Source organism: Durio zibethinus, chromosome 21 (assembly GCF_047325235.1).
Source record: "Durio zibethinus cultivar Kanyao isolate XHJ-2024 chromosome 21, ASM4732523v1, whole genome shotgun sequence".
NCBI classification, from domain to species: Eukaryota; Viridiplantae; Streptophyta; class Magnoliopsida; order Malvales; family Malvaceae; genus Durio; species Durio zibethinus.
In genome coordinates, this window is record NC_143182.1 from 478,933 (window position 1) to 494,651 (window position 15,719).

The 15,719-nt window shown below is 36.0% G+C and overlaps 2 protein-coding genes across 9 annotated transcripts; one reads left to right on the forward strand and one right to left on the reverse strand.

Annotated features, from left to right (window-relative positions):
• The first annotated feature begins 2,346 nt into the window (after nt 1–2,346).
• Nucleotides 2,347–13,684, forward strand: LOC111304516 (putative disease resistance RPP13-like protein 1). Of its 4 annotated transcripts, none has more exons than XM_089749987.1 (5): nt 2,347–7,120; nt 7,547–7,712; nt 9,536–10,332; nt 10,397–10,569; nt 10,694–11,513. In XM_089749987.1, the coding sequence occupies exon 1, from the start codon at nt 3,092–3,094 to the stop codon at nt 7,100–7,102; it is 4,011 nt and encodes a 1,336-aa protein (XP_089606113.1). In that variant the 5' UTR covers nt 2,347–3,091; the 3' UTR covers nt 7,103–7,120; nt 7,547–7,712; nt 9,536–10,332; nt 10,397–10,569; nt 10,694–11,513. The 4 variants fall into 4 exon arrangements, with proteins under 4 accessions (XP_089606113.1, XP_089606114.1, XP_089606115.1 ...); XM_089749988.1 differs by having other exon boundaries at nt 10,408–10,569; nt 10,694–11,466; XM_089749989.1 differs by having other exon boundaries at nt 9,552–10,332; nt 10,408–10,569; nt 10,694–11,460.
• Nucleotides 6,451–14,393, reverse strand: LOC111304515 (putative disease resistance RPP13-like protein 1). 5 transcript variants are annotated; one of them, XM_089749984.1, is made up of 5 exons: nt 9,607–14,392; nt 8,917–9,159; nt 8,117–8,246; nt 7,914–8,035; nt 7,476–7,771 (listed from the first exon to the last, which is right to left on the reverse strand). In XM_089749984.1, exon 1 carries the CDS (start codon nt 13,823–13,825, stop codon nt 9,653–9,655), a length of 4,173 nt encoding a protein of 1,390 aa, XP_089606110.1. In that variant the 5' UTR covers nt 13,826–14,392; the 3' UTR covers nt 7,476–7,771; nt 7,914–8,035; nt 8,117–8,246; nt 8,917–9,159; nt 9,607–9,652. The 5 variants fall into 5 exon arrangements, with proteins under 5 accessions (XP_089606112.1, XP_089606110.1, XP_089606109.1 ...); XM_089749986.1 differs by lacking the exons at nt 7,476–7,771; nt 7,914–8,035 and adding an exon at nt 6,451–7,019; XM_089749983.1 differs by having other exon boundaries at nt 7,914–8,246; nt 9,523–14,393.
• Between the last annotated feature and the right edge of the window lie 1,326 nt (nt 14,394–15,719).

Genomic DNA, 15,719 nt, shown 5'->3' on the forward strand with positions numbered 1-15,719 from the left:
AAAGATAAATATACAAATTAAACTTTTGGATGGCTTTCAACATATTGAATAGCTTCAATCATTGATATTAAACCGAAAAAAAATAATTGAATTTGGTTTCCATGATTGATATATGTAAAAGCCCAAAATGCTTTTATTGTTTGCGTATGTTTAAGATTATAGTGTTGTTACGGGGCCAAAATATAAATACATGAGATTAAAATTATTTGAAATTTTAATACTTGATTGATAGGCTTAATATGCAGGAATAAGTTACGATTGATATGTATCATATCAAATAACATATGTTTTTGTATAGAAGAATGACATGTGCGGTACAATTGGATGTGTGAAACTTTTTTGCATAACAAACACAAAAAAGACGGATCTTATATGAATATTAAAACACAAGAAATTATGATAATTTGTATCATCTATTTAAATAGTAAGTAAATATCTATTTTTTTAAACATATTATCAATTAATCATTAAATTTGATAGTTGTATATGACAAATTCACAGAAGAAAGCGAAAGAGAAAATGGCTGCTGAGATTGAAGTAGCATCTGATGATTTTTTCAACATGCAAGAAATGAAAAATCGAATATTCATGAAGTTACTGAAAAGAAAAAGGCATGGACGGGTTTGAGGCCTTGGATTGGGTCTAACACTATCTGCCTACTATGGACATAGCTCTTAGCAATTTACATTCTTAGCAAGTCAGTCTTCGCGAGACATTTCAATATTGAGAAGGGAGTTGCAAACTATGCAACAACATTTTCAGCAAATGGAAGCAGAAAAAGAACAAAAGCATGCCAAAATTGAGGAGGAACATGCTAGAATGGAGTAAGAGCATACAAAATTTCAGTAGTTGCATGATCGATTCAATCATCTTATGAATTTTGTGCAACAATAATTTTCAGAAAATGATTTTGGTGTTCCACCAACTCAAGTATTATATTTAGTAAATATTTAAATTTTTAAATATAAAAAAAGCTTACAATGAAGTGTTAAAAATTATATGGTATTATTCAGTAGGTTCTTGAGCACGCTAGTGACCAAGGTGAAAAATTTTCTTCATCAATTGGCAGCCAGCAAAATGTATGTAGTCATCCATTTCATACATTTTAATTTTTATTTTGTTAATGTATTAAAAATATTTGAATGTTATTATACTAATTATTAAACTTTGTATTAATTAGATACATATTTAAACATGAATTAAGTTTATATTAATTTTAGTTTCTGAATTTAAGCTCTTTAATAAAAATAAAATTTATTAACAGAAATTTTAAAAAATACATTGTTACATAATGACGACGTTTGCGTTCAACAATGTCGCTAAATGAATAATTTAATAATGTTTGTATCATAAAATATTACTAAAAGTAACGAAGTTCTTACCAACAAACGCTGCTAGTTAAGTCGCATTTTTTTATACAAACACTACTAAAGCAACGACGTTTTTCTCATAAAAATGTCACTAAATTAGAAGTGTTTCAAATATACAAATACCGCTAATATAAAAGGTATTTTCAGATACAAACGTCTCTAAAGTAACGGCATTTTCAATTATAAATACCACCAAAGCAATAACATTTTTCTCATAAAAATACCACTAATTTAGTGGCGTCTCAAATATAGAAATGCCATTAAAATGATGACATTTTAGATATAAACACTGTTATTATTAAGGCATTTTTTTGAAAATACAGTTATTTTTTACAACACGTGTGTAACCGACACTTTGAGTGACATTTTTTGTAAACACTATAAATATTTTAGTGACGTTTATAACGTTAAAAAAAATGTCACTAAAAACTTAAATCCCTGCGGTGACTATAAGATACATGTATTAATTAACATTCAAATCTTATGCATTTAAGCTTCAGTTTCCAATCTGAAACGGGGGACTCGAGGAACTTCTCAAACTAATCTTCTAATATATTAAAAGGGATAATTATTCTTTGTGCAATTTTAAAATTTTATCTTCATATAATCATCACATTTTTTTTAAATATTTGAATCCGAGATTTTCAAAGTAAGGTTTTATACTCTAATAGAAATTGATATATACCTCATGAATTATTCTTTTGCTAATTAAACGGTTTAATTTATTAATCCAAGAACTACGTGATTACTGTTCACTGTTTCCTAGTTCTAGCTTGGCTCGATCTTTTAGGAAATAAAAGAATGCAAATTGGAAAAAAGAAAAAATTTAGCACAAAGGACACATTTGCATAAAAATAAGATTATAAATATTGAAATTTAAAATTGATGAATATTCTATCTTAAAGAAACTTCTGAACTAAACTTGAGTTTATATATATATATATATATATATATATATATATATATATTTGCATCCTCAATAAAACAGAGTTAACAGGTCGAGAGTGAAGACTGCAAAGTACAACGATTCCTTTGTCCAGACCGTTATTTTTTTTTGTTGCTACTCTCTGTAAACATACTGTCCATAGTCCAGTAGGTTATGTCTTTTTGTTTGAATTATAATACGTATTTACCTTTTAATTATAGAGAGAAAAAAGGATGGAATTTGGTTCATTAATTTTTCTGCATTGTAATTTCCTTGCTATATCTTGTGAAAAGAAAGCAACTCAGCAAATGCACTGAACGTGTTAGAAAAATTTTTTCCACACCTAGCAACCGGACTTTAGTTGGCGCTACCTAGCTACACAAGCCACAAGCCTTTTTCTATCCTTAATATAATGAAAAGGAGGAAAAAAATAACAACCAATCAAGGAAGTTCTACTTTTGTTTTTGTCGGTCTTCGATGACTTGTTTTTTGTTGCCCGTGATCGCTTGATATGATGCTAACCTCAATCAATCTAGGAAGGATCCTTACAATTTCCCTGTGGGGCATGATGTAAGGACTCGGTAAGGAGAAGAAGTTGGTTTCAGTAGTGGAGGAAAAGAAATAGTGCAGAACACTTGGTGCTTGACTTAATTAATCACCATCAATCATAAACATGAACTTATCTATAGTCTCGTTATGTTTCTGATGATTATTCTCTCTCCATTTCGTTTCTAGCTATTGATTTTAATTTTGAACTCCTCAACTTGTTTCTTCAAAATACTTATTATTATCTCTCATGGAGGCAGTAGCTGCAGTCGGAGAAGATTTTTTCTCTACTATGTTTGAAGCGCTACTTGATAAGTTTAACGCTTCTGACTTGATGAATTTTGCCCAGAAGGAGAAAGTTTACGCTGAACTCAAAAAGTGGGAGAAGATATTGAAGACTATCAACGCAGTTCTCACTGATGTAGAAGAGAAGCAAGTAACAAATAGGAGCGTTAAAGTCTGGCTGAATGACCTAAGAGACTTGGCTTACGATGTAGAGGACATATTAGAGGAGTTTACCTACGAAGCTTTGCGACGAAATTGGACAGCAAAACCTCATAGCAGCACTAGTAAGGTAAAAGAGTTTTTCTCTACTGGTTTGAGAGGTTGTGCTGTCACGTTTAATGTCAAGATGGGGTCAAAGATAAAGGAGATCAGCAAAAGGCTGGAGGAGATTGTAACCCAAAGGAGCAACCTGGACTTAGGAGACAATGTCGGAGGAAGGGCCAAAAAAGCAAGAGATCTTCAAAGACTGCCTACAACGTCTTTAGTCAATGAAGTCAACCACTGCGGCAGGGGGAAAGATAAGGAAGCCATACTTGAATTTTTACTAGATGAGAATACAAGTGAAGCTCAAGTCCCTGTGATTAACATAACTGGCATGGCAGGCATTGGCAAGACCACTCTTGCTCAGCTGGTTTACAATGATGATAAAGTCAAAGGTTTTTTTGACTTACAAGCTTGGATCTATGTTTCAGAAGATTTTGACGTCATAAAGGTCACAAAAGCCATTTTACAGGCTGTCACTTCTGAAATTTGTGATATCAATGACCTGAATTTGCTTCATCTCAAGCTAAAGGAGGCGCTATCAGGGAAGAAACTTTTACTAGTCTTAGATGATGTTTGGCATCAGAACGAGGAAGGTTGGAGTCTCTTTATCCGTCCTTTTGAAGTTGAGAACTCGGGATGCAAAATCATCATCACGACTCGCAATCTATATGTTTCACAAATAACAGGTACTGTACTTGCTTATCCTTTAAAAGAGTTGGCATATAATGATTGTTTGTCAGTTTTAGCCTGGCATGCTTTGGGAAGCAAAAATTTTGACGGGCATCCACAACTGAAAGAAATTGGCGAAGAAATAGTGAAGAAATGCAAGGGGTTGCCTTTGGCAGTAAAAACTTTGGCAAGCCTCCTGCGTACCAAGCTGGCCTACAAAGACTGGGAAGCTGTATCCAGGAGCAAGATGTGGGATCAGACAGAAGAGAAAGGAGGCATTTTCCCAGCTTTAGGATTGAGCTATCATCACCTCCCTTCTCATTTGAAGCCATGTTTTGCCTATTGCTCTTTATTTCCAAAGGACTATGAATTTGATAGAGATGAGTTGGTTCTTTTATGGATAGCAGGGGGTTTTGTGCAATCAAAAGAGAATAAGCAACTAGAAGACTTAGGTGGCCGGTACTTTTCTGATCTGCTATCAAGGTCATTTTTTCAACAGTCAAATAATAACAAATCGCTGTTTGTAATGCATGACCTCATTGTTGATCTTGCTCAATCCGTTGCCAAGGATTTGTGTTTTAATATGGAGCATGAACCGCAAATTGATGATGGCCAACCTTTTTTTGAAAAGGCTCGCCATGTGTCATTCATTCCTCAACTATACGATTTCTCACAAAGGTTTGAGATCTTCGACAAAATGAAGGGTGTTCGGTCTTTCCTAGCATTGCCGAGATCGTGTCAGAGAAACTATTGCTATATAAGTTGTAAGGTATTGCACAAATTGCTGCCAAAATTAAAATGCTTAAGAGTGTTATCCTTGAGTGGCTATTTCATTGCAGAGCTACCAAATTCGATCGGTGATTTGAAGCATTTGCGGTGCCTTAATTTGTCTAAAACTGCAATAAGATTGCTGCCTGAATCAGTTTGTAAACTTTACCAGTTACAAATGTTAATATTAAACCAGTGCAGAGAACTTACTGCTTTGCCTGGTGAAATTCGGAGACTGATTAATTTGCGTCATCTTGACATCAGGGATACTCCCAAACTTCAAGAGATGCCATTAGGGCTAGGAAATTTGACTAGTCTCCGGGTATTGCCCAAATTTATTGTCGGGAAAGCTGGAGGGTTGATGTTAAGAGAGTTAAGGGATTTGCCTCATCTACAAGGTCAGCTTTCCATTTTAAGGCTGCATAACGTGGTGAATATTCAGGATGCAAGGATTGCCAACTTAAAGCAAAAGCACGGACTGAAGGAGTTAGCCCTGGAATGGAGCGATGATGATGGTATAGACGGACACAACCAAATGCAGGTCCTTGAGTCACTTAACCCTCCAAAAGATCTCCAACGGCTGTCCTTTTCACATTATGGAGATAAAAAGTTCCCTTCTTGGGTAGGGAATCCTTCTTTCGCTAACATAGAGCAGCTAGACCTCTATGGCTGTATAAATTGCGAATCCTTGCCACCACTCGGGCGACTACCATTACTTAGAATCTTGAATATAAGAGGCATGCATGCAGTGGAAAGTTTGGGCCGTGAATTTTACGAGGTGGCTTCTCCTTATGTCAAGGCTTTTCCATCTTTGGAGTTCTTGAAGTTTGAGAAAATGCCAAAATGGAAGGAATGGATTCCATTTGTGGTTAATGTAGAAGTTTTCCCTATTCTTCGCGAGCTTATACTGCACGACTGTCCCCAATTAGCTGGAACGTTACCAAGAACCCATTGTTCTCTGGTAAAACTAGATGTTAAAAAATGCCCACGGTTAATGAATTCACCTTCAAGCTTCTCATGCTTAGGTGAATTGACTATTGAAGACAGTAGTGACGTAATCCTTAGAAGTATGGTTGATCATAGCCCCATCACCAAATTGAAAGTTAAGAGAATTTCAGGCCTTACTTGCTTAACTGAGGAGCTCACAAAGGCCTTTGTGAAACTTGAAGTTCTAGAGATTGAAGGTTGCAGTGAACTTGCGTGTTTGTGGAGGAATGCATCAGAATTAGAAAACCTGCCTCGGCTAGAGACTTTAGTAATAAAGAATTGTCCCGAGCTTGTATCCTTGGTCGGAGAAGAGCAAGCGCTATGCCGCTTCTCATCTCTTAAAGATCTCAGGATTGAAAGCTGCCAAAAATTTGTGTCCTTGCCAGCAACAGGGTTGCCCTATACACTAAAGTACCTTAAAATCCGTGACTGCAAGGCTCTGGAGTCATTGCCTGACACGTTTGGAACGAATGGCTGCAGCACCCACCATTGCCTTCTTGAAGAGTTGGAGATTGTAGGATGTCCTTCTCTAAAATCTTTACCAACTGGCAAGTTGCCCTTGGCACTGAAGAGGTTGAGAATAGAAAACTGCAGAAATATACAGTCTCTTCGGGATGGAATAGTGCGACGTGATGATAACGAGAATAGGGCATTTCATCTTGAATATTTGTGTATAAGTGATTGTCCTGCTTTAGAATCCGTCCTGGAAAGTGGGTTGTCGATCCCCAATCTTAAAATTGTCCGCATATCCAATTGTCAGAATCTCAGGGCGCTGCTAAACCAGATGCAGAACCTCACCTCCCTTCAAGAATTGAGTTTTTCTGACTGTGTGGCTCTCACATCCATTCCAGACGGTGGTTTGCCACCCAACATAACTTCACTTGAGATCCGAAATTGTAAAAATCTGAAGCAGCCAATGTCATATTGGGGACTGGAAAAAATGAATTGTCTTACAGAAATAAAAATTGTTGGTTCATGCCCTGCTGCAGATATGGTTTCCTTTCCAGATGATGAGGGCGTGATGCTCCCTTCGACTGTAACCAATCTTTGCATAGAAAGCCTCCAGAAATTGGAATCTCTATCAAGGGGACTGGAAAATCTCATAGCTCTCGAAGAACTGCACATTAAAGGCTGCCGTAAATTCCGATTTCTACCAAAGACAGGCCTACCGGCCTCACTTGGACGACTGTGCATCTCTGGCTGTCCTGTTTTACAAGACAAGTGCGTAAAGGAGAGAGGAAAATACTGGCCCATCATATCCCACATCCCTTGTCTTGAAATAGACTGAAAATTTATGGTGAATCAGGTATAAATTTTAATAACGTTAGTAAAGCTTCTTACTGGCTGTTTAGAGAGTGACGTACATATATGCAGTAGGTGAGAGAGATGTAACCATATTAGTAGATTTCAAATAGGAAACAATTGTCTGCAACTGCATGATGCATCCAAAACCCACAATTAACGCAGTAGTGGATTAGGATCATCTTTTGTTTCTTTTTCGTCAAGGTTCACATTAATTTATTTGAGGACTTCTTTAAATTGTAAATTTTTTTTTTTTTTTTTGCCTATAGAAAGACTAAACAGAAACAAATAGAAAGAAATTCTGTGTGCTTTCATTCATGCATAGACTTGCAAGCACAAAACAATGCACACTGACAACGTATAAAAACTAAAGCGATGAACTTCTATTAGCATAAAATAATGCACATCTTTTATGATTCATACTTTCCAGATTGTAATGACAGAGCAGCTACTAATCAACTATGGTGATTACCCCACTTATATAGCTCTGATTCTAACAAAAGATCAGAGAGGAAAATGCATATCTGCCAATATTACTGTAGGGGGAACAGAATCTCCAGAGCTTCATCCAAAATATTGGCATAAGAGGCTGCCGGGTAAGAATCGAAGAACAGTTTCATTAACATAATTTGCTTTTATTTCTACCATCATCAACCTGTGAACAGTAGTAAATATGTCATTGATATGTAAAACAGCATTAGAATTCAATACTAGAATGCACATTTATTTGCCATGGTGATAGAAGATTGAAAATTTATTTTCTAGTGCTATGTAAGTGTTTAGACTCAAATCTTTACCCTTTTTTTGGGCTATCTGAGAGCTTGCCTACTGTTAAAGAATTCTGCTGTCAATGGGTGTAGCTAAATGATGTTGAGGAGGGTTGCTCAATTTTCCTTAACAGAGAAAGCACAGCTTGAACCTTCAAGCATCATCATTATACGTGAATAGAAAGTATCTGCAACTTTGCATGCTAGGAGTGTTGGCTATTTTCAGGAAATACCTTCATGGGATTTAGTCTCATGATCTACGGATTCCTCCAAATATCACTGCTTTGGAAGAAGATTCCTCTTAGCATCCGATTTTCAAATGGTAGCCACCTGTTCCTTTGACATGGATTAAAGATGGTTGAACTGCAATCCATAACCAAGATGGAGATCATGCTTCAAATTTTCAATAAGGCAGTTGGGAAGTTATATTGAATTAGTTGACTTCAAGGTATGATAAAGATAACATAACAAACAGATGTGGAGATGTAGGACAATACCATAATAGTGTTTTTTTTTTTTTTGGGGGGGGGGGGGGGTGGGTGTGGTTTGGTACAACCTATTCAGAAGCTTGAAAAACATCTTTTAAACTATTTAATAAATACCTCAGCTAGTTATTGCCAGAACGTGAACCTTAGGGGAAAAAAAATCCTGCAATAATCATTTTACTAGCATGCTCCTTGAGCCCATATTTTTATTTACCCTTTCGTCTAAGGGATATCATGTCATAGAGCATGCTCATCTGAGTTAACTGCAACACTGGTTGCACAATTACTAGTATAATTTGCTTCTTATCTTCTTCGCTCCAAATTGTAAAGCAGCAAAATATATAATATATAATATATAATATGCTAATCAAGGACTCAAGGAGCATGAGAGTTCTAAATAAGAAAGGCATGTTATACACATTGTAATATTAGAGAGAAATTTTCTCTCTCTTTTCAAATACATTTTGCTTCAAGTGATTAAGTGTGTGCTGACAACAGAAAGCAAGCTTACTCATACCAAAAAAGAAGTATGATGCCAATGGCCATACCTAAGTGGCACTGACAGAGGATTTCTCAACAGAGAAAATGCAAATTGTCTGAACTCTGAAACTTTCTTCATTACATACAAACAGAAGGTAGCTGCAAATTCAGAATCCTGGGAAAGTTGTTCTGAGTTACGAGCTAAAATTGATGGTTTTCTTCTCAATCTCACTACATAGAAGATACCACTTAGTAAATGATCCCCTGAGTACAATAGTCGGCCATTTCTTTAGGAGCAAAGATGATCAAACCTGCAATCAGTAACCAAACAGAGAGATCATGTTGCTAAAGCTAGTGATGGGAAATGTTACTGATTATTATTCACTCTGTGACAAACCAAGTAATGACATTGACAAAACAATAAGGTTAGGTAGGAAGTGATAACGCTAGAGGCTTAATGCGACCTAGGATAGGGGCAGGGAAGGAGACGGATAATAGATACATCTAATTAATTTCAAAATGTAAAACTAAAGCTACTATGAGAATCTTTTGATGAGTATGTTGATTAAGTAAACCTTTCATCTTACCCTTTCTTCTAAAGGGCAACTATGTCATGCAACATATTCCTTATCTGTTATCTGCATTAGCATAAATCATTTCTAAATCTTCTTTACCTAAAATGTACAGCGGGAATATGTTTCAGTAAATACGTGCCAACTTAAGGGCCAGAGGAGCTGCTCGAACTGACTAGGATTTACCTTGTTGAACAGTAAGAGATATTAGCATTTGGCTTTTTCAGTCCATTCAGGAACTCAATCTGCTTAAGTTCGAGATGTCATCATAATTTATCCTCACACGAGGAAGGTGAGAAATAATTGGCCAATATGCACCTTTCTCATCTATGCATTCTTTTTCTAGAAAAGGGCAATTTCTGATTTGAAGCACACCAAGTATGATAGGCAGGCCATCCTTTGGCAAGTACTGGAGCTTAGGGCAATCCCAAACATCCAATGCTTCAAGAAAAACAAGGTCCTGGAGCCCGTTGGATAGAGATTTCAGATTAGGTAGACTCTGGATACGGAGGTGGACAAGATTTGGGGGAATGGTAGAGTCTTCTGGAAAGGAAATCATATCTGGATCAAAATCTCCAACATTTAAGTCTTTAAGAGATATGAGCTTGTTCAAGTGCCACATTGCAAAGGGTAGCTTGAGTTGCTTGCAACCCCATATAGAAAGTGATAGCAGGTTTGGGGGAAAACCACCTTCCGGAAAGGATTTTACACCTGGACAACCAAATATCGTCAGATATTGCAGAGATGTGAGGTCATGCATCTTATTGGGTAGGGACTTGAGATTCACGCAGTTGGAGATTAAGACCGTTCTGAGGTTATGGATAGGCAACCCACTTTGTGGGAAATACTCCAAGGAAGAGCATTGATTTACATGCAACTCAGTGAGTCGTTCAAATCTGCACAGGCACTGAGGTAAGGCTTTCAGAATTTTGCAGTTTCCAATACGAATGAATTCAAGTGACCTATTGTTCTGCAGCAATCTCTCAGGAATACACTTCAATTTAATGCAATCCCAAATCTCAAGGTGCTTAAGAGAAGCTGGTAACTCACCAGTTGGAAACAATCTGAGAGATGGACATCCAAGAATCTCCAAGTTTTCAAGATGATATCGAGTAATGCTGCTGTTACCATTTTGCACCAGTCCCTCAGGTAAAGACTCTAAAGACTCGCATCCCAAGATTACTAGATTTTTTAGCAGAGACGGAAAACTTCTCTTTGGAAAAGACAATAGTTTGGGGCACCATTTAACACTAAAATCTTTCAATGATCTAAGATTTTGTAGCCCATTTGGAAGCTTCTCCAGGTTAGTGCAATCTTCTATTTCCAGATACTCTAGGCTGGAGGGCAGCTTTTCCTCTTCATCGATCAGCCACAACAGTTTAGGACACTTCATGACTGCCAAACGCTTCAAACAAGAAAGGTTTCCTAATCTGGCACCCTTTTCCCATAGGGATGTCAGTCCACCACAATCTTCAACTTCAAGAACTTCAAGTGATACGAAACATGAGAAGCCTTTGGGTAAGCTTGAAAGATTTGAAATGTTCTCAATTTTCAACCTAGTGAGAGCAGTGAGGTCCATGAAACTTGTAAGAAATCGCTCATCACATTGCTCTAAATTCAATTCACGGAGAGATGGGAGGCTCAGAAATGAGTCTGCAAGCTGTGGACACTCACAAATGGAAAGCTTTTCAAGGGAAGTAATCAGGTTGGGCACAGCCCCGACTAACTCTGGACAATTCCGCAACACAAGCTCATAAAGTTGAGGGAATTTCTTTTCTGCAGCTTCAAACCCCTGAGGTTGAGACCAATTCTCCCACTTCAACATTTCTCCAAATGTTAGGGTCTCTAAGGATGGAAAGAGCCTATCAGAGCAAGAAGTAACCCCATAAAATTCAGAACCCACCAGACTTACTCCGCTCATTCCCTCAATGTGCAAATCCTTGAGGAAAGGTAATCTCCCAAGTGATGGTAATGATTTCACTTTTGAACAATCATAGATATTTATGTACATCATATTAACAAATGAAGGACTCCCAATCCAAGATGGAAACTTTGTTCCTTCATAAAACAATATGCTGAGCTTCTTTAGGTTTTGATGGGGTTCTAGCATATCGAGAACATCAAATTCATCTACTTCGCTCTGAATATCCTTAGGATCATTTCTCCATTTCAGGACTAACTCATCAAGTCCACATTTCCCCTTTAGATTGGCAACCCTTACATCTTGAATCTCTGCCACATTTTGCAACTCAAATAAAGAAAGCTGCCCTCGAAGATTAGACAAGCCTTTCAACTCTCTTATCCCATGCCCATTGCTTTTTCCCACAACAAACTTTGACAGATTCTTGAGATTGATCAAATTTCCTATATGAAGAGGCATTTCCCTCATATTTTCAGTATCAGCAATATCAAGATAATGGAGGCTGATTAGATTCCCCATTCCTCGAGGCAATTTAGCAAGTTTCTTACACCCACTCAATTTTAATGTCTGCAAATTGCAGAGAGCACCCAGTGACTCAGGTAAGCATCTAATTCTAGTGCGAGAAAGATTCAGGTATCTTAAATGACTGAGATCACCGATAGAATCTGGCAACTCACTTATGCAATAACCACTCAAAGATAATACTCTTAAGCATCTGAGTTTTGGCAGCAGGTCTTGGAATAATGAATTAGTTAAATAGCATTCTACTTCCAGATCAGGCCCGGAGACAGGTAATGCTAGGAATGTTCTTAAGCTTTTTGTTTTGTAGAAGGATTCAAATTTCCTCAGGACATCATACTTCTGACGAATGAATGAGGAGTGGCGAGCCCTCTTGGAAACATAGCATTGCCCATTGCTTTTAATCTTGTCCTCCAACCTAAAGCAAACTTCCCCAGCAACAAATTGAGCTAAATCATTAATAAGGTCATGCATTATATAACATGATTTTCTAACACTTGATTGTTGAAAAAAGGACCTCGAAAATAAATCACGAAAATACTCAGAACCTAAGTCTTCCACCTGCTTCATTCCCTTTGGTTGATGGATAAAACCTTCAGCAATCCATAACTGAACTACTTCATCCTTGTCGAATTCATAGTCCTTGGGGAATATTGAACAATAAGCAAAACATTGTTTCAAATGAAAAGGAAGATAATGGTAGCTCAACCTCAAGGCTGGCAGAATGTCACTATTGTCTTCTGGCAAATCCCATATCTTGCTATTCAGTATATCTTCCCATTCCTGATAATCTAACTTGCAGCGCAATAGGCCTGCAAGGGTTTTCACAGCCAATGGCAAGCCCTTACACCTTTTCACAATTGCCTCACCAATTACCTTCAGATTAGGATAATTATCAAAATTTGTACTCCCCAAAGCATGTTGTGTGAACAAAGACAAACAATGATCATGCAACATTTCTTTCAAATGGTAAACAGAAACAGTTCCCATTATTGACGCAACTCCTTGATTACGGGTTGTAACAATGATTTTACTTTCCCAAGAACCTACTTCAAAAGGACTACGAAGAACCATCCAATCATTATAGTTCTCGTTCCAAACATCATCTAGAACTATCAGAAATCTCTTCTTAGATAGTTGGTCCTTAACTCTACGTTGCAGCTCGTTCAAGTCATTCACATCAGAAGCCCTTGAAGTCAAGGATTCTAACAAAGTCTTCATCACCCTAACAATATCAAATTCCTCAGAAACACAAACCCAAGCTCTCAATTTAAAGAAGGTCTCAACTCTGGCATCATTATAAACGAGCTGGGCAAGAGTAGTTTTGCCCAACCCTCCCATTCCAACTATAGGAATCACAGAAATCCCACCATCACATGATTCTTCCTCCCTAAAAAGTTGATTAACAATAAGGTCTTTGTCTTTGTCCCTCCCGAAAACAAATGATTCATTCACCAAAGAAGTAGAGGGCATTCTTCGCAGCATTCTATAACGGCTACCCCCAATACCTTCCATCAAACCAAGATCATCTTTTTGTTTAACAACATCTTGCAATCTTTCAGTTATTTCCTTTATTTTAGATGCTATTTTATAATTAAAAGCAAATTGATCAAAAAAGGAAGAAATATATTTCCGTATCTTGGTGGTGATTGTTTGACTCCGTTCCTTGGACTTTTGACGCAGAGCTAAAGTGGAAAAGTCATCCAGCACATCTTCAATATCGTAGGCCAAGTCTTTGAGATCGTGAAGCCATATCTTGATGAACCGATCAGTGAATTGCTTTTCCTCTGCATCTTCCAGGACTGCCTGAATCTTGAAAAGAATGGTCTCCCATTTCTTGAGATGGGTATGGACATTTTCTTTGCGAGCAAACTCCAGAAACATAGGGGCTGCCAGTTCCTCCGATAATATCCCAAGGAGAGTAGAGAGAATATTCTCGCCAACCACAGCGAACCCACACTCCATTGAACAGAAACAGAGTCTTTTGATGAGAAACAAAAGGAGAGGATATATTACGCAGCAACAACCGGACACGAGACGAAATGGGAGGAAAGAGCCGTACTTAACCCTGGCCTGCTGTTGGACATAGAAAAACTGGGAGCCTCTTTGACATTAAAAATACACCGACCGGTAGAATTTAAGATTAATAATATCTAATAATTTTATTAAAAATATTATTTATAACTTTTATAAAAATTATTTATTTAAAAATATATATTTATTAAAAAAATTTTAAATTTTATATATTTAATTTATATAATAAAATTTTTTAATTTTAATTTATTATTTAATTATTTTAATAAAAAATTTCACCAACTTCACCTCTAAAACTTAAGTTTTTCCCACCCAAACTAAATCAAACTAAAAGTTAGTTACCAAATGGACCATGTCCTTTGGATTCAAACAGAGGCACGGCACAGTATACAATTGGGTATTTTAATCGCACCATATCCCTTGAATCGGGACCAGAGCTTTATTTGTTCGGTGAACTCAGTGACATTGTGATACTCGTGGACAATATTGTCGTCACCGTTGGACTTACCATAATTATTTTACCCTGGCATTATCTATACATGACTACAGTATTATTATTACGTCTAAAATTTACATTCTATTTTTGTCTATTTTGTTTTTTTCACTTTTTACCCTTAAATATATATTATTTTTTGAAATACCCCTAAACTATTATTTAAAATCTTAAATATATTATTTTAATATAAAATAATACATCAGTAGTTATTAAATAAAATTTTAAAGATTTTAAATGTTAAATAACATCAAAATATAAATAAAATCTTTTTAACTATTTAATAACAAAAATATTATTTTATGTAAAATAATTTTACTAATTTTTATTTTATTAACGTAAACGTTATTTTACATAAAATAATTTTAATACTTTATAATTATTTATTAATTTAAAAATATCAAACATATACTATAAATTATATTATATAAATTTTAATTTAATATTTCAAATTATTATTTTTTTACTCATTATATTTCATATTATTATTACTACATTTACTTTCAAATACATAGTTTATCATTATTTTTAATTACATTAATTAATTTTATTATCATTTTTTTTAATTTTATTAAAATTAATCTTATTATAAATTTAAAAAATTCATGTAAAAAGACAAATATAAATATGTATAAATCACTATTCCTTCTAACAAAAAAAAAAAAGACAATGATAGTAATAAATTAACAACAGTTATCTGTTTTTCAAAGGACAAAAAACAAGGGCTCTCTGTTTGAAAAAAAAAAGTCACGCTCGAACGCGGAGGTAGATATAAATCCCAATCGCTTGTTTTGAATTTTTTTTCCAGCGAAGGTAGTATTACAAGATTTTTTGGCTGCTGAGCTACATTTTTTCACTTTTTTGGCTTTGCCAAAAAAGTCAAAAAGACTACGCCGCGGATTTTCCTTTGAAGCGCGCTCTTCACATTTAGTTATGAATGCGAAGGAACAGAATTTTCTCTAACTTTCAACTTTGTCTTCTCTAACTTTCAAGTTCAATTTAATGGATAATCATCAATAATATTGACAAATTAATGTGAAGAAAAAAAAATAAAGCCCATTTCTAAATTTTTAAGAGAAAGAGAGATTATCAGATGCAGAAGGCATCAGCTGCAAAGAGCAGTCCAAGTGTCCCATTTTTGAGCATTGGAGCTTCGAAAATTGAGGCGGAGCCCAAGTCATATGTAAAAATTTAAAGAGATCAACGCAAATATGCTGATTTGCCCAGTGCTGGCCAATTCTCGGCGTCGGCCCACCTCGTCTCGTCTTCTTTCCTTTCTTCCTCTCTTTCCCTTCCCTCCGCCCTCTCTTTCCCATTCTTTCTTTTCTTTTT